Source organism: Bubalus bubalis, chromosome 11 (assembly GCF_019923935.1).
Source record: "Bubalus bubalis isolate 160015118507 breed Murrah chromosome 11, NDDB_SH_1, whole genome shotgun sequence".
NCBI lineage: Eukaryota > Metazoa > Chordata > Mammalia > Artiodactyla > Bovidae > Bubalus > Bubalus bubalis.
In genome coordinates, this window is record NC_059167.1 from 16,350,706 (window position 1) to 16,375,248 (window position 24,543).

At 47.9% G+C, this 24,543-nt stretch overlaps 1 protein-coding gene across 1 annotated transcript in view; it reads left to right on the forward strand.

The window, feature by feature from the left end:
• The window catches only part of LOC102390987 (feline leukemia virus subgroup C receptor-related protein 2), a 49,705-nt gene that overhangs the window by 14,747 nt on the left and 10,415 nt on the right, over nt 1-24,543 (forward strand). Inside the window, 4 exon segments of the mRNA XM_044924723.2 lie at nt 7,415-7,556; nt 9,984-10,124; nt 20,665-20,732; nt 21,963-22,066. Of these exon segments, the coding sequence (XP_044780658.2) occupies nt 7,415-7,556; nt 9,984-10,124; nt 20,665-20,732; nt 21,963-22,066 (455 nt within the window).

A 24,543-nucleotide genomic window follows, 5' to 3' on the forward strand; every position in this document is an offset into this window, starting at 1 on the left:
CACGCCACAATGAAAACCCAGCACCGCCAAAACAGCATAGAAAGCAAAACAACAACAAAAATAGGGATTAAAGGAGGGTGTGTGTGCACGTAAGTACAGCATTTAGAAGCAGAGCCTGGTGGGCTGCCGTCTCTGGGGTCACACAGAGTCGGGCACGACTGAAGCGACTTAGCAGCACCAGCAGCAGCGGGCAGGCAGCTGTGGCGTGGTGAGCAGAGAGTCAGCCTTGATAGAGCTTCTGACCTTCCCTGGGAGGCAAGTCTTACAGGCCGTCCCGGTTTCCCTGGTGCTCCTCCTGCCTTCACCTCACCTCTTTCCTCAAGCGCCTGCTAAGTTGCTTCAGTCGTGTCCGACTCTTGGCCTGCTAGGCTCCTCTGTCCATGGGATTCTCCAGACAAGAATACTGGAGTAGGTTACCATGCCCTGCTCCAGGGGATCTTCCTGACCCAGATATCAAACCCATATCTCTTTCATGTCCTGCACTGGCAGGCGGGTTCTTTGTCACTAGCGCCGCCTGAAGGGCCGAGGAAACCCAAGAGTGTCGCGGTTATGTAAGCCACCAGCACACTCACAGATCTGAGGACAAGCCCAGTGATTAGGGGAGGGCCTCTAAGGGAGTCTAGAGTCTGACCAGCTGTGACACCGCTTCTCAAGTTCTTAGGGACCTAAGCTTAGCCTTTTAAATCCATAAACCTCTTTCATGGGCGATTTGTCCCCAAATCAATGAGATTGCTTTTGTTTCTGAAGGTCTGCTCCATCCTTAATCCCAAGTTGGCTTTTTCAGAAGAAGCCAGGGGCTGGGATTTGGGAATTTAAAAAATACAGTCATGTGAGCAGGCTCTGCCTGCACGTTATTGCTGACTGTGATGTGTTCCTAGGAGCTGCCAGGTGGTCCTGGGTGGCCCGTCCTCATGAGTAAACCGTTGATAGAGTTCAGTGTTGCCATGCCCAGCAGCCGCCTCGCTCCTTTCCGGGGCATCCAAGACTCAGTCCCAGGACCGCCCTCTGAGCCTGCTCACACTCAAAGGGGGCTTTCCTGCAGCGTGCCATGCCACCCTGGGGGCCCAGAGCCTTTTCTGTGTGTCATTTTGCCCAGATTAGTTATGCCTTGATCACTGAGGTGTGGTGATTTCACTGAGGTGTAAACAGTGGTCTGAGTGGCCCTGGCCAAGCAGGGAGAGCGGTATTAATAGGAGCGGAATTTTGTGTTGAGCGTGCAGACTTGCCTCCGCAGCACTGCTTTGTGGTGTTTAAATGCACACATCAGTGTGTAGGGATGAACCTTGAGTGCTGAAGTCACTTCTGGGTTTTGTCCACAGGGTGTGGTGGCGGCCTCCCTGCGGGTGGCCCTGCTGTCCACGTCTGAGGCACCAGAGTCCAGACGTGCAGCCCAGGAGTGGTGGGTTTGTGTGTATGGGATGGAAAGTTGACATAGTGCTTTTTGTAGCACCTTTTGGTGCTTCTCTGGTGGCTCAGACGGTAAAGAATCTTCCTGCAGTGTGGTAGGCCTGGGTTCAATCCTTGGGTGAGGAACATTCCCTGGAGAAGGAAATGGCAGCCCACTCCAGTATTCTTGCCCAGAAAATTCCATGGATAGAGGAGCCTGGTGGGCAATAGTCCATAGGGTGACAAAGAGTCAGATACAACTGAACAGCTAACACTTTCACTTTAATGCCCGTAAACTCTGTATGGACTTAAATAACCCTTTATGAAAGAACATTTTCGTATGTTTGTCTATGTACATTCTTCTCAACTGTTGTTCTCTGTGAGCTCTAGTTTCTGACTAATCTGTAATGATTAATAGATCATGAAGATCATCACTAATGTGTACAGACGTGTGTAGATACACATCTGTTCGTGGTCACCCATCGCATAGAAACAGCCTTGTGGGGGTGGCATCGTGCTGTGCGCTTTAAGATTGCTCATGGGGGTTGATCAGCTTTAAGCAAACCTGGTGTATGGAAATTTAGATTAAACCCAGATTTCTCTCTCATGTGGTGCTAATTTAAAAGGAACCTTCACATGTTATTTTAAAAAGCACACTTTCTCTAAGAGCCTTGTCTAGACAGTTTGAAGTTTCCAACCACATCATTCCCCAGATCCGGGTTCAGATCTAGTCTGGAAGGGAAGTGATGTTTCCTGACGTGCCAGTAAACTGCAGCCCTTTCATTCAATGCGCATTTATCGAATAATCCCCTGTCCTGTTTACCAGGCAGAAAACTAATGTCAGAAGAAAGGATTCAAGGGGTTGGGTCAAGGAAGCCAGGCCTCCCTGAAATAATCAAGGACTCAGAGAAGGAACTGAGGGTGAGCTGGGCTCTAAAAGGTTCGAGGTTTGCAAGCAGTGAACCTGCTGGGATAGAGATGATGAAGGGTTGGACTTGTTAATCACCCAATGCAGGGACATCCAGAGAAGCAGATGGAGATGAGACTGGCGGTGAAGAAAGACAAGAATATCAGGCTGAGGGGCGTGGACGTGGTCCTCCCTGGGAGAGGGATGGCTCCTTGAGGGTCCTTGAGCTGGACCCCGTGGAAGGTGCTTCTGAACACACTGTGCAAGCTGGTGGGGGAGAGGTCACATCACCTGAAAGGGACACAGAGGCAAAGTGGGAATCCCAGGGAGGCTGGGGAGGGTCTAGACAGCATGGATGTGAGAAGGCAGAGGCCAGGGAAACCGAGAGATGAGAGAGGCAGAGAGAAGGAGCAGAGACAGATGACAAGGAGAACCAGGGTAGGTGGCTGAGCGGCTGCAACGGTCAAACGAGCACATCTTGTTTGTCCAGGTGGCCTGTCCTCCCAGGGTTGTCACCCATGCTGTGGGAGAGCATGGCAGGTGGGAAGGGAGTAAACCCTCCTGACATAGAGCATCCTGCTGGGAAGTCCATTCAGATGGGCCCACTAGTCCTCAGAGCAACCCCCTGAGCTAGGGGGTATGAACTAGGCAGTACAGTACCTTCCTGTGGGCTAGGAAACAGGTGAAATGAAGGGAAATAACACGTCAACGTCAGCCTTCTAGTGACTGGCAGAGCTGGGCTGTGAACTCAGACCTTTCTGACCCTGGAGCCTTTAACCGCTGTATAGAGTGATGACAAGTCAGAGGGACATTGGGGTAGAAAGGAGGAAGCAGGAGAGGTTTGCTTTGAAATGAACAATGTTCACTCTTAAAATGAACCTCATGGGTGTGAGCTCCTTGAGGAGCAAGGTGATTCCTGGTGAAGACATAAGGAGACCAAGTTGGAAGGGAGCCTTCAAGTCCGGGGCTTCCGCTGCAGGGAAACTCTGATCCAGTAAGGGGACATTTCTGATCCTTGGTCCCAGGGAACTGGCTCTTGGGAGCCCTGAAATCCAAGAGATATGTTGTCCTGATCTGGTGACTATGGCCAAAGGGGAGGAATGAGGCAGTGGGGGCCTAGCCGTGGGGCTGAGAGTGGGCCCGGCTTTCTCTGATCAGCCGGTCTGCCTGGGGGAGGAAAGGGCCAAGGAGGAATGAGGTTTGGTGGGTGAGAACCTGCTTGCTGATGTGGTTGCCTCCTACCAAGAGGAGCGGCACCCTCCTGGCCAATACCTGGGTCTGGAGGATGAGGTGCCTGCGACCTTGGCAGAGGGTTCAGATGGGGACCAGTGGTCTGTCCCGGTTCCGGTAGGACTGAGCCCTCACCATGGTGTTGAAACAGAGCTCCCTGCCTTTTGTGAAAGCCCCAGGGTCTTCCTCGGATGGTCTGGGCATGTTCATGACCAGGCAGCTTTGGGGGGCAGCTTTGTGCCTGGGTTCTGATTCAGTCTGACTTGGGGCTTTTCTGAGTGCCCCATGTGGATGGTGATGGGGACAGTGGTTCTGTGGGTCTCAGAGCAAATATAACACACGTTGTGCTGTGCTGCGTAGTGGGTTAAGTGTGGACGTCTTAGCCCAGATGCAGCCTCGTGGTTTCTGGATTAATTTTTGCTCTGCCAAGTGCATAATCCGGAATGACAAGTGATGCGTGACGCAAGTATGGCTTCCTCCTGTCACCCAGAGCCCTCTGGCTGTACAGGCGTGTTTTTAACTGGGACATTTGCACTGCGAGTGCTCATGATCGCAGCTCTTGCAACAGGGTTTAGATGCCATCCTTGCGTTTGCAGAAAGGGTGAAATCAAATCAAAGATAAAAATAGAGTGTCTTCCCAGTCTGCATCTCCATCCTTCATTCACCCCGTTTGGATTAAATGTCTTCTTTTGGGGCAAAGTGCACCATCGTAATTAGGCTCCTAGGCTCTGAAGGCTGGAGACTGTGACTGGGTTTGTCTGTGAGTTGTGTACTTTGCCCATGACTATTTGAGGAGGATAAAACTAGAACAAATGCTGGGGCAAAGGGCAAGCCAGAACCAGTTAGCAGTGATTTTTTTTTTTAAGCAGTGATTTTTAATCCTTTACATTCATGGTGTGAGTCTTTGCTTTTTTTGTGAGCATGGAAAAGATGAGGATCCTACCCTTGGGAGCACCATTCTCTCAATTCTTCACATTTTTCTTGGCCTCACTTGGGCTGCAGGTCTCTGATTTTCACCCTGGTGGGTGTCCTATCGAGTGTGTGACAGAACTCAAAGGAGTGAAAATATAGGCTTCTAGGTTGACTGATGTCCCACCAGCACCATTTCCTGGGAGGCAGGAGGTGAGCTGGGGCCCAGAGTCGGACAGAACTGGTTTGGGAGCCCAACTCTTATGCTACCAGCCAGTGTGATGCTGGCTGCATACTGACCAGTTTTTCTCATTTTTGTCTTTGTTGTAAGAGTTCATGGACTAAGTGAAAAAGATAAGCTGTATTACATGCCCAGTGCCTAGCAGATGCTCAAAAGCTAGTCAGGATCCTACCCTCTTCCCACCCACACCCCCACACCCATTTTCTTCCCTTACAACTGGAAGTACAGCATGGTTTGTAGAAAGAACATAGTCATTAGCGGGCAGACCTGTGTGATTCTACCAGCTTTGTGTAGATAAGACCTTCTCCCAATATCTATCTGTCCATCCACCCAGCCAGCCAACATGACTGAGTTCCTGCTAAGGTACAGACTCGGAATCTAGGAGCTGGGTATAGGGCTCTGGACACTCACTGAGCATGGCTTTCAAGAAGCAGGAGAAATATATGCTCTGAAAAACAGAAGAGGCAGCAGCTGGCAGCATGATCCCTGTGTTTGAATGTTCACACTGGGTATGAAAGTACCGCCAAAGCCGGCATCCTCCTGGAGAAAGGTCCCTGTGGGACAGCCTTGCCGCCTGGCCAGGGTCGCCTCAGGCCCTTAAGCTGATTGCCCCATCCTGAGGCTGGAAAAGCACTCATTCAGGCTTAGAGTGTGGACGGAGTGTGGACAGAGGATGGAGTGGGGCCTCTGAGGGCTCAGGTGTGCAGCGTGGACCCAGCTGGGAGGACCTCCCTCTCGAGGCAGATCACTGGGCATTAGGTCCCCCTCCATCAAGGTCCTTTTGAGAATGAGAGAATCCCAGAACCTTGAGTGATGTCCCATATCTTCCCTCATTCTTGCCAAAGGGACCCCCTGGCATCCTGTTTGACTGCTAGATCTGCAACTTCAAAGTGCTTAGGAAACCAGAGAGGGCGTGCAGTGGCCCAGCTTCCCAGCTGTGAAGGCTACATTTGCCCCTCTATCTTTGGCTGGTTTTTACCCTCAACATCTTGGAGACCAGCAGTTAAGAAGCGGGACTCAACTCTGATAGATTAATGTAAGTGAGGATCAGATAAAGCTCTAAGGACATGAAATACCTTCTCTCATGGAGGAGCCTGCTCGCTTGGACTTTTCTCATGACTTTAGCCCTGAAGGGCAATCTAGGCCCCATGAAGGAGGCACGTCTTAGAGACGCCAGGAGATCTGGTTTCTCAACTCTGTGTGACCCTGAACAAGTCACTAAACCTCTATTTGGTCCTCTAATAATGGGTTTATAACAGAGGATGATAAAGGAACTCTGGAACTATTGTTCAATCATTTCAACCCACAAATATCTCCATTTGTGTTACCTTTTGTATCTCTCTTTTAATTCTCCCTGTCCCCACTAGATTATAAAGCTCCTTGAAGCAGTATCTGCCATATATGTCTCTGTACCCCCTCAGAAATCCAGCAGAATACATTCCAAAAAGCAGGTGCTTAGAAGATCAGTTTGACTTGTTGATTGTATACAGTACGCACTGGAAGAATGCTACTCTGAACCTGTTGATGATGACTTTTGAGACTCTTTCAGAGCTAAGAATCACTAGTGACTACCTTGAGTGGCTATAATTGACAGGCTAGAAAACCAACTGGGACGATGAGTGCACTGGCAGTTAATGAAGTTATAATCGGCCTGAAAGCAAATTGCTTCTCTCCCTGCAAATTCAATAAAGGAGAAGTGGTACCTTAACACAAAAGAGTTAGCGTCTCTCAATTCTAGAATTTGAATCTTGCATGAGTTTTCAGGCTGCTTTCCAATTTCCACCTTGGTATTTCATGTGGCAGAAAGGTTTGGGACCTTGTATCTCAGCTGGTCACTCCTGAATCACGGTGTTTCTGTTGTCAGAAATCGCCAACTGTTAGGTCCCTGAAGTTAGAACTGCAGTGCTGATATGAGATGTTTCAATTTGTTGGGGTATGTGAATGTGTGTGTGTGTGTGTGTTTATAGCCAGTTTGTATGCCAATGTCCTGTGTATATAAATGTATGCAGTTCTGTGAATTCACACCACAGATGCTTTCTAAATGACAAGTTGCAGAGTGAACTTAAACACATTTGTCAGTGTGGTCACAATGTTTGGATTCCATCTCTCACTGAATGCAAGTTCTTGGGGTTGTAGTGTATAGAATTTATTCCTCAGCTGGTCTCTCAGCTATAGGTTAACAGATTCAGTGAAATCAAGAATTTAACTGGAACCAAAAGCAAAACTAGCATTGTTTTACTTTACCACAGAGATGGGAGTATAAAAACTGCTCTTCATTAATTTGTTGTTAGAAAAAAAAATCGCCTGCAATGAGAACCCCAACTATAATCTTTTTCAGTGGTTCCCTCGTAGCTCAGTCAGTAAAGAATCTGCCTGCAATGCAGGAGACCTGGGATCGATTCCTGGGTCGGGAAGATCCCTTGGAGAAGGAAAAGGCAACCCACTCCAGTATTCTTGCCTGGAGAATCCCATGGACAGAGGAGCCTGGCAGGCTACAGTCCATGTGATCACAAGAGTCGGACACGACTTAGCAACTAAACCACCACTGATAGTGACGGTGGTCAAGAGGGTGTGTGTGTTGACCTGTCAATCAAAAGAAAGATCTCTGGTGTCTTGAGTGGGAAACAACCCTTGTCTGGGTTTTAAGGACTGGAAGTTGAGGATTGTTTCTTATTAGGACTCTCTTAAATGTGTGCCTCTTGGCTATTGATACTACAATTGATTGTCTCTGTCTTCTATAGCTTGGAATTGCCATTGGGTTCTTGGTCCCTCCCGTCTTGGTACCCAACATCAAAGACCAGGACAAGCTTGCCTACCACATCAGCATCATGTTCTACATAATAGCAGGTGTGGCCACTCTGCTTTTCATCCTTGTCATCATAGGTAAGGTCACAGATAGACCCATGGGGGGGCAGGGAGACAGGGAGGTCCTGCTGACCTGAGTGAGGACCTTGTGAATATGGCCCTAGAACACCATTCTAGGTATTATGTATTTTATAAAACATGTCTATAGAAACTGGAAGCCAAGCTTCCAATGGTCTTCAAATGTTTTAGCCAGAGTAGTTGCTGCCCATACAATATTAACTGGTCCTGTGTGCTTTGTTAGATGCTCAATCAAGATTAGTTCTAATGACCAGTTCCTCAGTATGACCTTATTAGAATTAATGGGCAGCCTTGATCCCCTTGATGCAACTCTGCTGAGCAGTTATGATACCACAGGCCCTGTGCTGAGTGTACCTGTTCTCATTGACCCCTATGGGGGGGGAGGGGAGGTCCTAATATCAGTGTCTCTTAACCAAGAGAAAACCGTGACTTAAGAGGAGAAAAGGATATTACTCAAGATTAGATAGTAAGTGGCAGAGATTGAACTCTAGCCTAAGCTGCTAACTCCATAATCTACATTTCTGAAACAAAACAAGTTTGACCCACAAACGCTAAAACTCTCATATATTCACCCGAGAAGGCCTGGAGCCCACATTTTTTAAATGTTTTGAAAAAATGTGTATAGGATAACACTCATTATGAAAAAATCTAGAAGATACAAAAAGTATACACAAAACGATGACCATTAACTTAGCCTAGAATTAGTTAATCCCAAGGACCAGCCCCAGAGAACTACTGTTACTCCATGTATACAGATTTAATCATTGAGATGTTTGGTATAATTTATATCATCTTTTATTATCTGAGTAATATCAGATGGGCGGTGATAAAGAGTGTAGAAGTTTTCATTTTCAGTGAGTCAATTGTCTTTAAAGGTTAACCAGCTTTCATTTAATATTTGAAAACTCCACCATACACGTTAAAGGTTTCCTTCCCGCCTGCCGGCCTCACCTCCAGAGTCAAACACTATTATGATCATGGACCTCCCCTAGCTGATCTCACTGGGTCATTCCCTCCCTGGGGTCCACACTGAGAGGAAGGGCTTTTCAGAGTTCACAGAATCTCCTGGACGGAGAACCTGGACCTCCTGGAAAGGTGAGAAAGGTGTTCCTTTGAAGCTGTGGTTGAGAACAGGAAGGAACATCCTCAGACAGCCTTGAAGTTTCAAATTATAATGTGCTCAGCTCCAAATTCTTGTGTTGGTAGCAGGTGAGGGCCTGGTCCTGTGCAGAGATCCTGGAGTTCGGACCTTTCTTTGCTTTACATTTTACTAGCAAGCAGTGACCATTGCTCACTGAGTAAGGAACTGAAAAATCTTGTCCAAACTGTGGTTTGTGGTCGCTCAGTCCTTGAGCAAACAGCCATTGTTGCCAAGAGTGAAAAAAAAAAAATCTCTCGCCTTGATTTCTTTCCCCTGATAGAAAGGGAGGTGGAAAGGTCAGACAATGATTGAGAGGTTCCCAGCGGGTGGGGGAAGTTGGCCAGGACTATTTCCGGAAAGGAAGAAGCAAGACTCTGAAGTCCGGACTGGAGATTTATCTGGGTGGAACGGGAAGACCTTTGATGTTCAAGAGAGTAAACCTCATTTCCAAAGCTTCCTCTAACTGGAAACCATCTCCTGACCTTTCAGGAGCATTCTCATGGAGGCTGGGGGTGAAGATGGTGCTTCAGCTGGGGGACCAATTTAGGCAGAAGCTGGTTAAACTGGTCTGGCCCCCAGAGAACTGGACAGCAGTCAGTGCAGTGAAATGGACTGTACCGGCTGTACTGAAGCTAGAACCTACGGAGAATGGTTTTCCCACTGTCCCTCCCCGGTCCCTCCTATCAGAGCCCCAGTCCTGCAGAAGCACATGTTAGTCCTCTGGTTTCCCAGGAGGCAGATGTCCGATTCACACTCTGAGAAACTAGGGAGGGACTCGAGGTCTCTGCAATAGGAGAAGCTCCTTCCCTCACTCAAGAAGTGTTTATTGGCAGCAGGTGCCAGGCTCTGTGCTCTCATGGGCAGCCCAGCCCTTTCCCCGGGAGGCGTTCTGGGGCTGAGTCCTCATCTGGGCCCACTAATCCCAGAGCCTCAGCTCTCACTTCCTTTCTGTCCACTGGTTACTATGGGATTTTTCAGTGCTCTGCCATTTGGTATTTGCCATTTATTACAGGACTCCTTTATCCTTGAGCACTGCCTGGAAAGTCCAATGATCGCAGCTGTCCAAAGGTCATTAAGAAAAAGTAGTCAAAGGACCAGACCCTCAGCCACAGACAGTGAGATGCAGCTTCAAGAGAGGAGACTCGAGAGGATTTCATCAAAGAGTTAATATTTCCTTTTGGAGTCTGAGCCCCTTCTCAGATGAGGGAGTCAGCTCTTATCCGTGTGTCAGCTCTGCAGGAGTAGGACCAGGGGACTTGCAATGATCTCTGTTTTTTTCCTTTCAGTGTTCAAAGAGAAGCCTAAACATCCTCCAAGCAGGGCCCAGTCCCTGAGCTATGCCTTGGCGTCTACTGATGCTTCGTACTTAAGTTCCATCATCCAACTCTTCAAAAACCTCAACTTTGTGCTGCTAGTCATCACCTATGGTATGATGCACGTGTGTCCGTGTGTCCGGGGCTGGGCATGTGAGGCAAGAGGACTGATGTTTCTGTGCACCTTACTGTTTCCAGATCCCAAATGTATATGTAAAGTCATCGTTTAGGGTTAAGCAGAAGAGCCAGCTGTGCCGCAGAGTCTTCCCTGTTCCTTTAAGTTTACCAAGGAAACCATTCCTTCCCCTGTCAAGTCACCCGGCAACATGCCTGCTGACCCTCCAAGTCTCATCCCAGTATGTATGTCTGCTGTGAAGCAGTATTAGAAAGAAAGTGAAGTCACTCAGTCGTGTCCTACCAGGCTTAGCCTCAGTCATAGCCTAACAGGCTTCTCTGTCCATGGGATTTTCCAAGCAAGAGTGCTGGAGTGGGTTGCCATTTCCTTCTCCAGGGGATCTTCCTGACCCAGGGATCGAACCCGGGTCTCCTGTATTGCAGGCAGACACTTTACCCTCTGAGCCTCCAGTATTAGGCTAAAGCAGTATTAGGTGACTGTGTATTGTGCTGTTCTTAGTACATCTTTGGAGAAGGAAATGACAACCCACTCCACTACTCTTGCCTTGAATATTCCATGGATGGAGCAGCCTGGTAGGCTACAGTCCATGGAGTCGGAAAGAGACAGACAGGACAAGTCATTTCCAGATCTCTTTTCCCACAAACTAGGAACTCCCTGAGAGTAGAGATTTATATCTTTAACCTGGATAATTCATCAGCAGTAGGAGGAATTGTAGCCTGAAGCAGGTACTCCAGCATTTGTTAGATGCGTGATTGAATGAATATGTGGACGGACGTTTACATGAGTCTCACTAGGTGAATCACTCCCCAGCCAATCCTTCATCTGCTAACTTGGCTTCTTTTCTACCTGAATGGAATACAACATCCAAATTTCATGTAATTTTCTTGGCTTTGGTAAGATAAATGTCAGTCTTTCTGTTGGCATATTGGCTTACCTTTCCAGCAAGGTGTTTGCAGCATCTTCTTTCTAATAATTAATGGTAATATTGTCCTAGACCTGGGCAAGGCCACAACCTCAGGGCATTCCATTAAAGGTGTCTTTACAGATCCAAGCAACTCTGCTGCTATCCACTCTGCCCATTTAACCCTCCAGTTTGGTGTAATTAAAATCCTGGAAATATATCATGCTCAATAACCAGAAGAAAAAAGATGTGAGATTGGTTTGACGTGACTTATTCTTAGTGAAATCCCAGTTGGCTATTGTTCAGTTGCTTAGTTGTGTCCGACTCTTTGTAACCCCATGGACTGTAGCATGCCAGCCTTCTCTGTCCTTCACTGTCTCCTGGAGCCTGCTCAAACTCATGTCCATTGAGTCGGTGATTTCATCCAACCATTTCATCCTCTGTTATCCCCTCCTCCTCCTCTTTCACAGCATCAGGGTCTTTTTCAATGACTTGGCTATAACCTTAGGTTTTCTCTAGGCTCCGAAACCATGTGTTTTTCAACAATAATAACATTTACTATGTGCCAAGATTTTTTTATTTAACTCCCACCACACCAATGTGCAGTAAGCGGTATCATTTTTCCCAATTTAACATTTGAGGAAACAAACTCAGAGAGATTAATAATACCTCAAGAACACACAGCTTTTAAATGGGCAGAGCCAAGATTCAAACACAGATTTGTTAGACTCCAAAGCCTGATCCATGATTGTCTGTGCTCCTTCCTTGAATTTTGCCAGGGAACAGCACACACTGCAGTACTCTTGCCTGGAAAATCCCATGGACAAAGGAGCCTGATAGGCTACAGTCCATGGGGTCTCCAAGAGTCAGGCATGACTGAACGACTTCACTTTCACTTTCACTTTCATGCATTGGAGGAGGAAATGGCAACCCACTCCAGTATTCTTGCCTGGAGAATCCCAGGGACAGAGGAGCCTGGTGGGGTGCTGTCTATGGGGTTGCACAGGGTTGGACACGACTGAAGCAACTTAGTACTAGCAACTTAGCATTTTAAGCTTATCAATGCCCTTTACCTGAATTAAACTGTTTACCTGCTGAGGCGTTAGCTAAGAGGTGGTATCATCAGTAGAGAGGCACCCCTGGTTTTCAGGCATATGAATCGGTTAGGTGAATAGCCCCAGGTATCCATGTCAGGAGCTACCCCACGTCTGAGGTCAGGGGCAGCAGCCGAGAGTGCCAGGCTGCAATGGCACAGGAACAGCAGAGAAGAGCTACCCAAGTCCGAGGTCACAGGCGGCGGCTGGGAGGAGCTACCCCACGTCCGAGGTTAGGGGTGGCGGCCAAGAGAAGCTACCCCATGCCCGAGGCCAGGGGCAGCAGCCGGAAGGACCAACCCCACGTCCAAGGAGCTGTGGCTGCGTGGGCGCAGTAGAGCCTAGAGGAGCTATCCGACATTGAAGGTCAGGAACGGCAGTGGTGAGGAGATATACTTCGTCCAAGATAGGGAGCAGTGGCTGCGCTTTGCTGGAGCAGCCGTGAAGAGATACCCCATGCCCCAAGGTAAGAGAAACCCAAGTAAGATGGTAGGTGTTGCAAGAAGGCATCAGAGGGCAAACACTGAAACCATACTCACAATCTAATCACACTAGGACCACAGCCTTGTCTAACTCAATGAAACTAAGCCATGCCCGTGGGGCAACCCAAGATGGGCAGGCCATGGTGGATAGATCTGACAGAATGTGGTCCACTGGAGAAGGGAATGGCAAACCACTTCAGTATTCTTGCCTCGAGAACCCCATGAACAGTATGAAAAGGCAAAATGATAGGATACTGAAAGAGAAACTCCCCAGGTCAGTAGGTGCCCAATATGCTACTGGAGATCAGTGGAGAAATAACTCCAGAAAGAATGAAGGGATGGAGCCAAAGCAAAAACAGTACCCAGCTGTGGATGTGACTGGTGATAGAAGCAAGGTCCGATGCTGTAAAGAGCAATATTGCATAGGAACCTGGAATGTCAGGTCCATGAATCAAGGCAAATTGGAAGTGGTCAACCAAGAGATGGCAAGAGTGAATGTCGACATTTTAGGAATCAGCGAACTGAAATGGACTGGAATGGTGAATTTAACTCAGATGACCATTATATCTACTGCTGCGGGCAGGAATCCCTCAGAAGAAATGGAGTGGCCATCATGGTCAACAACAGAGTCCAAAATGCAGTACTTGGATGCAATCTCAAAAACAACAGAATGATCTCTGTTCGTTTCCAAGGCAAACCATTCAATATCACAGTAATCCAAGTCTATGCCCCAACCAGTAACGCTGAAGAAGCTGAAGTTGAACGGTTCTATGAAGACCTACAAGACCTTTTAGAACTAACACCCAAAAAGATGTCCTTTTCTTTCCAGGGGACTGGAATGCAAAAGTGGGACGTCAAGAAACACCTAGAGTAACAGGCAAATTTGGCCTTGGAATACAGAATGAAGCAGGGCAAAGACTAATAGCGTTTTGCCAAGAAAATGCACTGGTCATAGCAAACACCCTCTTCCAACAACACAAGAGAAGACTCTACATATGGACATCACCAGATGGTCAACACCGAAATCAGATTGATTATGTTCTTTGCAGCCAAAGATGGAGAAGCTCTATACAGTCAGCAAAAACAAGACCAGGAGCTGACTGTGGCTCAGATCATGAACTCCTTATTACCAAATTCAGACTTAAACTGAAGAAAGGAGGGAAAATCACTAGACCATTCAGATATGACCTAAATCAAATCCCTTATGATTATACAGTGGAAGTGAGAAATAGATTTAAGGGCCTAGATCTGATAGATCTAGGCCTGATGAACTATGGAATGAGGTTCATGACATTGTGTACAGGAGACAGGGATCAAGACCATTCCCATGGAAAAGAAATGCAGAAAAACAAAATGGCTGTCTGTGGAGGCCTTACAAATAGCTGTGAAAAGAAGAGAAGCGAAAAGCAAAGGAGAAAAGGAAAAATATAAGCATCTGAATGCAGAGTTCCAAAGAATAGCAAGGAGAGATAAGAAAGCCTTCCTTAGCGATCAATGCAGAGAAATAGAGGAAAACAACAGAATGGGAAAGACTAGAGATCTCGTCAAGAAAATTAGAGATACCAAGGGAACATTTCATGCAAAGATGGGCTCGATAAAAGACAGAAATGGTATGGACCTAACAGAAGCAGAAGATATTAAGAAGAGGTGGCAAGAATACACAGAAGAACTGTACAAAAAAATCTTCATGACCCAGATAATCACGATGGTGTGATCACTGACCTAGAGCCAGACATCCTGGAATGTGAAGTCAAGTGGGCCTTAGAAAGCATGACTACGAACAAAGCTAGTGGAGGTGATGGAATTCCAGTTGAGCTCTTTCAAATCCTGAAAGATGATGCTCTGAAACTGCTGCACTCAATATGCCAGCAAATTTGGAAAAGTCAGCAGTGGCCACAGGACTGGAAAAGGTCAGTTTTCATTCCAATCCCAAAGAATGGCAATGCCAAAGAATGCTCAAATTACCGCACAATTGCACGCATCTCACATGCTAGTAAAGTAATGCTCAAAATTCTCCAAGCCAGGCTTGAGCAATACGTGAACCGTGAACTTCCTGATGTTCAAGCTGGTTTTAGAAAAGGCAGAGGAACCAGAGATCAAATTGCCAACATCTGCTGGATCATGGAAAAAGCAAGAGAGTTCCAGAAAAACATCTATTTCTGCTTTATTGACTATGCCAAAGCCTTTGACTGTGTGGATCACAATAAACTGTGGGAAATTCTGAAAGAGATGGGAATACCAGACCACCTGACCTGCCTCTTGAGAAATCTGTATACAGGTCAGGAAGCAACAGTTAGAAGTGGACATGGAACAACAGACTGGTTCCAAATAGGAAAAGGAGTACGTCAAGGCTGTATATTGTCACCCTGCTTATTTAACTTCTATGCAGAGTACATCATGAGAAACGCCAGACTGGAAGAAACACAAGCTGCAATCAAGATTGCCAAGAGAAACATCAATAACCTCAGATATGCAGATGACACCACCCTTATGGCAGAAAGTGAAGAGGAACTCAAAAGCCTCTTGATGAAAGTGAAAGTGGAGAGTGAAAAAGTTGGCTTAAGGCTCAACATTCAGAAAATGAAGATCATGGCATCCGGTCCCATCACTTCATGGGAAATAGATGGGGAGACAGTGGAAACAGTGTCAGACTTTATTTTTTTGGGCTCCAAAATCACTGCAGATGGTGATTACAGCCATGAAATTAAAAGACACTTACTCCTTGGGAGGAAAGTTATGACCAACCTAGATAGCATATTCAAAAGCAGAGACATTACTTTGCCAACAAAGGTCCGTCTAGTCAAGGCTATGGTTTTTCCTGTGGTCATGTATGGATGTGAGAGTTGGACTGTGAAGAAGGCTGAGCACCGAAGAATTGATGCTTTTGAACTGTGGTGTTGGAGAAGACTCTTGAGAGTCCCTTGGACTGCAAGGAGATCCAACCAGTCCATTCTGAAGGAGATCAGCCCTGGGATTTCTTTGGAGGGAATGATGCTAAAGCTGAAACTCCAGTACTTTGGCCACCTCATGTGAAGAGTTGACTCATTGGAAAAGACTCTGATGCTGGGAGGGATTGGGGGCAGGAGGAGAAGGGGATGACAGAGGATGAGATGGCTGGATGGCATCACTGACTCGATGGATGTGAGTCTGAGTGAACTATGGGAGTTGGTGATGGACAGGGAGGCCTGGCGTGCTACAATTCATGGGGTTGCAAAGAGTTGGACACAACTGAGCGACTGAACTGAACTGAACTGAACTGATCCATGTCAGTCTTCAAGGTCTGTGGTCTCCAATCCTCCTCTTTCCACCTTCTCGGTTCTGAGTGTGTCTCTGCATTCATTCACAAAACAAAGTTTCTAATTCTCAGGGTGGCCAACTAAAGATAAAAATGGTGATAAAGTGGAGTTGCTCACCACTGAGAGATATTCAAGTGTAGGTGGAACCAACCACTTAGTGGGGATATTGTGGGGAATATCAGCCTATAGATGGATAGTGAAACATGATAGTGAAACTTTGGCCACCTGATGCAAAGAGCTGCCTCTTTAGAAAAGACCCTGATGCTGGGGGAAATTGAAGGCGGGAGGAGAAGAGGACGACAGAGGATGAAATAGTTGGAAGAGGATGACAGAGGATGAAATGGTTGGATGGCATCACTGATTCAATGGACATGGGTTTGGGTGAACTCCAGAAGTTGGTGATGGACAGGAAGGCCTGGCGTGCTGCAGGCCATGGGGTCACAAAGAGTCAGACACAACTGAGCGACTGAACTGAACTGAAATGTGATGATCTTTTGGTTCCCTTCCAGACTCAGGATTCCATGCTTCTAAGAACTTTCCCTTTTCCCTAGAATTAAACGTCTTGAGTGCATCAGCCTTGACCACCATAGTCCTTATTGCGTCTGACAACAGGGCATTTGAGACCTACCATGGAATTCTAGGGCAGATAACCTCTTAATAAATATCTTCTGTGAGTAAGAATGGTGATGGTGGTATTAAACAGGCAATGGCCTCATTCCAGAGGTTTCTAGTCTTCAGTGCTAGAGGCTATTGATGGCAGGGTCAGGTCACTGACCCATGAAAGTAAGAAATAACAAAATGTCAAGGAGCAGCAGCACTGTTTGATATGGGCTCAGCTCTGGGCCATGCTGCGGGGCAAAGCGGCTTCTTTTCCTTCCATCTTGCACAGCTGGTTGCATCTATGGTCTTCAGTCTGGCAGAATGGTGTTAATTCTGTGGTTCTGGTTATCCTTCCTTATCTATCTGGTTAAGTGATAACACAGAGAATAAATGCGTTAACACTTCTGGGATGGTGGAGTGAGGACGGTAGATCTTCTCATCCTCCATGAAAACAAAAACACTGGCAGAGATTATCAGCATCAGTAATTTCAGGGTTCTTGACTAAAGGCTTAACCCAACGAGCATCTGCTCAAGGCAAATGGCTAAATAATGGTAAAGTAGCAAGCTTTGTGTCTTAAATTGTCCTATTCCAATCCTCCCATCTAGACTCTGTGGTAGCCTTGAAAACCAGCTTCCCAAACATGATAGCTGTGAAAACTAGCAACCTCACAGCCACTGGAGGGGCCCAAACAATTTTGGACAACCCCCCCCCCCCCCCCCCGCCCAACAAAGTCCCATCCCTAGCTCACTGTTTATAGACGTCTGTTTCCCTGGAAAGGCTCCATTCAGAGGATTTGCCTATATGTGACCTGACTCAGAGTTTTCTCAGTGGGAAAGCGCTATGTCCAGGGTATTGATTGAAAACAGTCACTGTTTAACATCACAACTGCCTGAGGTTACAATACCAGTTGGGGTCATCAAGAGGCTGGCCGAAGATCTTGAAAGGAAAATCTGGAGAATGAGACAACCAGGGGGCTTTGGAAACCTCTCACATATTCTTCAGTTCAGTTCAGTTAAGTCTCTCAGTCGTGTCTGATTCTTTGCGACCCCATGAATTGCAGCATGCCAGCCCTCCCTGTCCATTACCAACTCCCAGAGTTCACTCAAACTCACACTCAAATATAACACAGTCACCTGCATTCCTGTGAGAGGTAGTCATGCACAGGACAGAGCATGAATTTCATTCCTGCCCTTCAGTGTGGACGCCGGACCCCTTGGTTCGGTCAGTGGAGTGGAAAGAAAGTGAAGTCGCTTGGTCGTGTCCAACTCTTTGTGACCCCATGGATTGTAGCCTACCAGGCTTCTCCATCCATGGGATTTTCCAGGCAAGGGTACTGGAGTGGGTTTCCATTTCCTTCTCCAGATCTTCCCTACCCAGGGATCAAGCCCGGGGCCCCCTCATTGCAGGCAGAAGCTTTTACCGTCTGAGCCAGCAGGGAAGTTAGTGGAGTAGACTCTCACCATTTAACTGTATCTGGCAACCTTTGGCAATATGGCGAGGGCCATCTAGATTCAAAAGGGATTCGAAATTTCTAATTCCTTTAGGGTTGGAGTATAGAAAGAATTGGAAAGAATGGCAGTCTTCCAAGGGGAATGCCTGCTCCCCTCCACACCCTCCCGCCTTAGCCCCGACTCCGTCTCCTGTCTGGCTGGGAGCTGGGGATGGTTCTTGGTAGATCACACTAGTTTAGCCAAGCCAGTGGGTCTCATACCGAACCAGTGGGTCTCAAGCTTTATCAGGATTACCTGGAGGACTTGTTCACACAGACTGCCCAAAGCCCCACTCCCAGTTTCTACAGCAGGAGGTCTGCTGTAGAAGCAGCGGTCACGATTTGCATCTCTAACGAGCTCCCAGGGGTTGTTGATCTGGAAGAGATTTTCCTAACATTTTCCTAAACCTTTGGCCTCACAAAGCTGCTCAACATCCTGGATCAGCCCCTCTGCACTGTGTCTGTCTCTTGTGTTTGGGTCACAAAAGTGCTGGTGTTTAGAGTTTTTTGCTCCCAGTCCTCTTGGATAATTTCTCAGTTGCCTGGGGATTCTGCCCTCCTTGTTTAGCCCAGGTGGGCCCAAGCTGAACTTGACTGGCGTGTGCCCTGTCCCCTGGCCTTGTTAAACTGAGGGGCAGGAAGGGGGCTGGTATCATCCTCCTTGCACCACCCTACCCCCCATTTCAGGAATGTGTCTCCTTGTGGGTTCTCTTGACCTGGAAATGGAATTTCCAAGTGGCTGGGAGTGGTAAGTGGTAAGAAGGTGAGGTGTCGCTATGCTTGTTATCTAAGAGGTTGCTGAGAGCCTGAGTGGCAGCTGTAGTGATATTTGGTGGCACGTCTGGGGCACTGAGCTCAGCCTTGCTGCATCCCTGAGGTGACCTGCTCGGAGAGTCTGGGCGTGAAACTACCAGTGAGCTGAGCTGGGGGAGTGCTTGAGGATCAGTTCTGTGAGGATATAAAATCGAGTGTTTAAGATGGAGGAGCTGGCATTCTACAGTCTGGGTTCGATGCAGCCCTGCCTCTTACCACGCACGTGATGGTGTGGAGGGCAAACCAGACCCCCCACTTGGCAGGAGAATTTGACCTTGGCTTAACTTTGTATCTCATTCCTCTGGGAACCTGATCAAGAATGGAAGTCAACTGCGGTTAGACTTTACTTCTCATGAAAATAACTGCAGTGGGCTGGGCGATCTTCTCACCCCTGTTGGGAAGCCCTTCATTGTCCTTCTCTGAGCACAGCGACTCTCTCCACGGGCCTGTCCTTTACGGGGATCCTGGCAACTATGCCTGTGCTTGAGTTACAAACAACAGTGGCTGCTGGGAGGGGTTGAGGCAGGGTGGGGGCCACGCCCACGTTTCCCTGCGCTGAGCCATCCGCTTGGGGGCGAAAGAGGCTTCTGAGCGGCTCTGTGGCCTGGGGTCCTGTGGACCGGCTCCAGTGAAGAGGGGCGCCCGAGGCTGCCGTCCCTGGGCACCGTGTCCTGTCTTACGTCCTTCTAAGCGGGCCTAATGCCAGGTGTGCCAGTGGCAGTCATGTGAGCCTCAAAATTAGCTGAAATTAAAAAGACCCCTGGTGGGCCTTCCAGAACGGCCTCTGTATTTGTTTTTTAAATGTGTGTGCCTTTTCTTATCCATGAAATGGGAATGAGGATATGTCAGCTGCTTTCCGGGATTGTCATGAGGACGGTAAGTTGTTTAGAAAAGCGCCTATTAGCACATAAGAGCGTGCTGCTGCCCTCACCGCCGCCACCACCACCATCAGCCATCACCACCGATTCCTGAGGCTGCCCTGCCTGGGCACCGGGCCCCGTCTTACGTCCTTCTCAGTGGACCCAAGGCCAAGTGTGCAGGGGCGGCCGTGTGGCCTGACCGCCATCGCCAGCCCTGCCATGTCCCCATCGCCACCGCGTCCTCACCCTCACCACACGCCCACCTCCACTGTCGTCACCACGACGCCACCACCGTCGTCACCGTCACTGTTAGTAGGAAAGGAGGGCAGGGGGTCCGTCTCCTTTGGATTCATATTTAGTCTCACATTAGCTACGAAGTCACTGTAAGGTTTGAACAAAATGACTTCGTCCCCTGAGGAAATTGATTCTTACAGAATGTTCTAAGTATTCCATTTATTGGTTGGATAAATTGACGAATTAGGAGAGTCATCTAAATGTTCTTCAGGGTCCTTTCTGGTTTCAAATATAAGACTTGTGTGGTGTTCATCTGAGAAGAAAAGTTGGAGAGATGTGAAAACAGGTGAGAATGGGAGTAATGTCAGGCGTCAGAGGTCTGGAGCATTCTGGAGGGGGCATAGGTCATCAGGAGGAGGTGGAAAGGTGTCCAGTAGTTTCACTGAGCCCTTAGGCCAGGCCAGCGCTTAAGAGGGATGTAGATGGATCTGACCTAGGAGTAATGTGTATTTCCTGGAGCCTGTGTTTTTACGACAGGATAAAGGGATGAGAGGGCAATGGCGTGCAGCTAAAAAGAGGTTACGATGGTTACCTTGGGTTGTTCCGGAGCATTTCTTCTTCTCTGAGGTCACCACCTTCAGTGACAGCAAGGATGAGAATCTCCTTCCTCTCTCACCACTGGAGGGAGAGCCAGCGATGGCCCCACCAGGACAGGGACCCTAATGCTGTGTTCCCCTCCTTCCTTCAGGTCTGAATGCTGGTGCTTTTTATGGCTTGTCCACTCTGCTGACTCGCATGGTGATCTTCCACTACCCGGTAAGGGCGTCCCCTAAGCTGACCAATCCCGGAGAGAAGGAGATTTCTAGTGTCTGGGCAGGCGCTGGGGAGGCGGTGTGGTATGGTGTGTGCTCCAGGATTTGGAGGGAGGCGGCCCTGGTTCTCAGCCCCAGGTCCGGTGGTTCTCAGCGGTGTGAGAGCTCGTTAAAATCGCTGAGCTCTCATTCTCTTTTCTGCAAAAAAAGTCTAGTTATTTATTGAAAGTTTAATTTAATTTTATATTTTTAAAAGACCAATTTAGAATGAGTAAATCATAAGATTTATACGTGTAAAGTACACAGCACGATGCCTGGCAACTTAGTAGGGAAACGTATATACACATAGAATCACCTATGAAGTCAATTACATTGTGAAATGTGAGCAGGATTTAAAGTCTTAGTTGCTCAACGGAAAGCAGGTTGCATGTCTCCAGAACTAGGGAGGGTTAAATACTGGGAACTGGACATTGAGTATCCTGGAGTTGGGATGTCAGGCCCAACCCTCTTTCGGAAGGTCAAGGGTCTCAGCTTGGGAACCGTGGGCTACCATGGGTGAGTGAGTGTTCCAGTGTGGGAGGTTGACAGGTCTGAGTTCAAATCCTGCCTCTGCACTTAATAAAGGCCTCATGACCTTCGGCTAGTAGGCTAATTTCAGTGTGCCTTGATGTCTTCATCTGTAAAATGGAGAGTATTGATTCTTAACCTCCTGGTGGGCAGTCAGGAGAATTAAATGAGATGATGATATAAAACCCTCAACATGGTATCTGGCTCTTAATAAACACACAAACATATGTAATGTCTTCCTACCTCAAACAGTGATGAGTGGGGGAAAAAAAAAATCTCTAAGTATGAAATGTTTGGATATACATATTTCAGTTTTTCCATCTGTGAAATGAGAATAATGATAAAGGGTTCCTATGAGGATTATATTTTTTAAAAATCTACCTAAAACTGGTTTCTAAGGATAGAATTTGTTTTCCCCCAGCATCCAGTATCATGCACCCACACCCAGGGTTATATTATATTATATTAGGAGGAGCAATTATTCTAGGATTTCCTCCCCTAGAATTACTGGCAGCTTTTTACAGCTTGTCTTGTTCTGCTACTTTCTGAGAATTGGCTGCGGCGGCACCCCAGTTACTTGCCTTACCCACTTTGCCTCCTGGTGAGTGTGCCCCATCAGATGTCTTGTTCCATCCTTGAGTGATCCTTGGGGCTATGGTTTCCCCAGGGGGAAGAAGTGAATGCTGGAAGAATCGGCCTGACCATCATCCTTGCAGGAATGCTTGGGGCTGTGATCTCAGGCATCTGGCTGGATAGGACCAAAACCTACAAGTAAGTGACTCTTCCGCTTGGACTGAATTGGAGACCCATGTTTTGAAATGACATGTTCATTAGGAACATGGCTGCAAGGATGTGATTGCAGCACCTGGGGTCTGAGTGGTCAAAGAGGCAGTTCAGATGTATCTTCTCGGGGATGAGAAGGTGGTTCCATTGCCAAATTCCCATGGCTTGCTCGTGGACCTCCTGGGGTTAACCAGGGTGCTCTGTGCTTCCAACAGTTTTCAGTGTATTACCTTGCAGTTGCTTCCACTTCATTGGTAAATACTGTGATGTGGTTTAGTCCTGAACGTCCAGTGCATTTCTAAGAGCCACTAAGGTTTTAGTGGATTGCAGGATAATCCAGGATGCTTACTACAAATACAGATCCCTGGGCCCCACTCCTCATGGATGTCAACTCAGTAGGGGAGTCTGCATTTAGAAATCAACCCAGACGCCTTGATTGAGTAGCCAGCCCTGGAGAAAGTGCTCTGGAAACAGAGGCTCAACTTGTGTCTGTCCCGTGCTCCGCATCCACTGTGTGCTCAGTTAATGCTGCTCAGTGGGGCAGCTGCCTGGGCTGTCCTGCGCTGGGCAGGGCAGTATTCTGGGCTGCTTTGTCAAGGCCTCCAAAGTTCCCAGTGTCTGGAGGCGACAGACAGTGGCAGACCTGTTCTCTGCACACAAACCCGCTTCTGTCAGGCTCTAGTCAGACCAGGGCTCCCTCTGGCTGCCCTCATCAAAGGCCAGTTGAGCTCCTCCCTGGGGATGTGGCTGCCTGGCTGGACACAAGGAGGAGCTCGGCCAGACTTAATTACTGCTGGTGGAGCTGGGCTACTGCCTCCTTTCTGCCATATGCCAATTGCTTGCTTCAAGCAGTGAGGACTGGCCACCCTTGAACCAGGGAATAGCAGCATGTCTTTCCCAGGCTTGCTCTGTGGCAACAGAAAGGAGGGATTGAAATGTTGGTGGGGCCAGGATATGGGCAACCAGATGGTTCAGATGAACCAGAAAAGACAGTGAAAGGCTGGGAGGACACTGCAGAGTCTAGCTGACACGGTTCCTAGTGGCATTTGATGTCCGCATCCTGCAATCAGCATGGACATTCTTCTTTCCGCTCCACTACTTGGGCAGAGAAAGGGTGGGGGAGCTCTGTCATCTGGGCATTTTGGTGCCTGTTCCTTCTCCCTGAGGCTCCCAGGTGTGTCCCCTTTGGTTTGGAGACGGAAACTGGATGGTCAGGTCCATTTATGTCTGGCTGAGGCTACAGATAGTTTTGCAGACAGGCCAGTGGTTTAAGAAGAAGCTTTGTGTAAAGAAATATGGCAAAAGGCGAGCTTGTGTGGTCAGCAAGGGAGATGGGTGTCCATGGGGCTGGGTTGTGCAGCGGGAGGGCCTGGATGCGGGGAGCAGGGTGAGAAGAGATGAAGGCCCTCTGACCTCAGCAGCTGCTTTGAAGACCCAGGAGGGAGAGGTGTCCTTCAGAGGCTGTTGCTCATTTCCGAAGATGTAGCCCCATCTTGCGTTAGTATTCCTGTGTGTGGGAGCGGAGAGAGCGTGGGTTTCTAATCCTGCATTTACCTACTGGGTGACTTTGGACAAGTAACTTGGCTGGTCTGAGCTCAGTTTCCACATTTGTCGTATTGGAGATAGTCATATGCTTCTTTTTTCCTACCCGTTTTATTGAGATATAATGGACTTAAACTGTATCTATATACAGCATATGATTTAATTTACATACATCATGAAATCGACATCGCAGATAGTTTAGTGAACATCCATCATCGTGTATGGATACAAAATTAAAGAAATAGAAAAAATTTCAGGATGAGGACCTTTAGGACTTATTTTCTTAACAACTTGTATACATAACATATACCATGTTGATTATATTTATCATGTTGTACATTACATACTTGTGTGTGTGTGCTGGTCGCTCAGCTGTGTCCGACTCTTTTGCGACCAGATGGTCTGTCCATCGGAGAAGGCAATGGCACCCCACTCCAGTACTCTTGCCTGGAAAATCCCATGGACGGAGGAGCCTGGTAGGCTGCAGTCCATGGGGTCGCTAAGAGTCGGGCATGACTGAGCGACTTCACTTTCACTTTTCACTTTCATGCATCGGAGAAGGAAATGGCAACCCACTCCAGTGTTCTTGCCTGGAGAATCCCAGGGACAGAGGAGCCTGACGGGCTGCCGTCTGTGGGGTCGCACAGAGTCGGACATGACTGAAGCGACTTAGCAGCAGCAGCAGCAGGTCTGTCCATGGAATTCCCCAGGCAAGAATGCTGGAGTGGGTAGCTGTTCCCTTCTCCAGGGGATCTTCTTGATCCAGAGATGGAACCCTGGTCTACCTGGGTAGAATGTAGGGTAGCAATGTAGGCTGGAACCCAGTCTACATTGCTGGCAGATTCTTTACTATCTGAGCTACCAGGGAAGCCCACATTACATACTCAGTCCTTACTTATTTTACACCTGGAAGTTTTTAACCT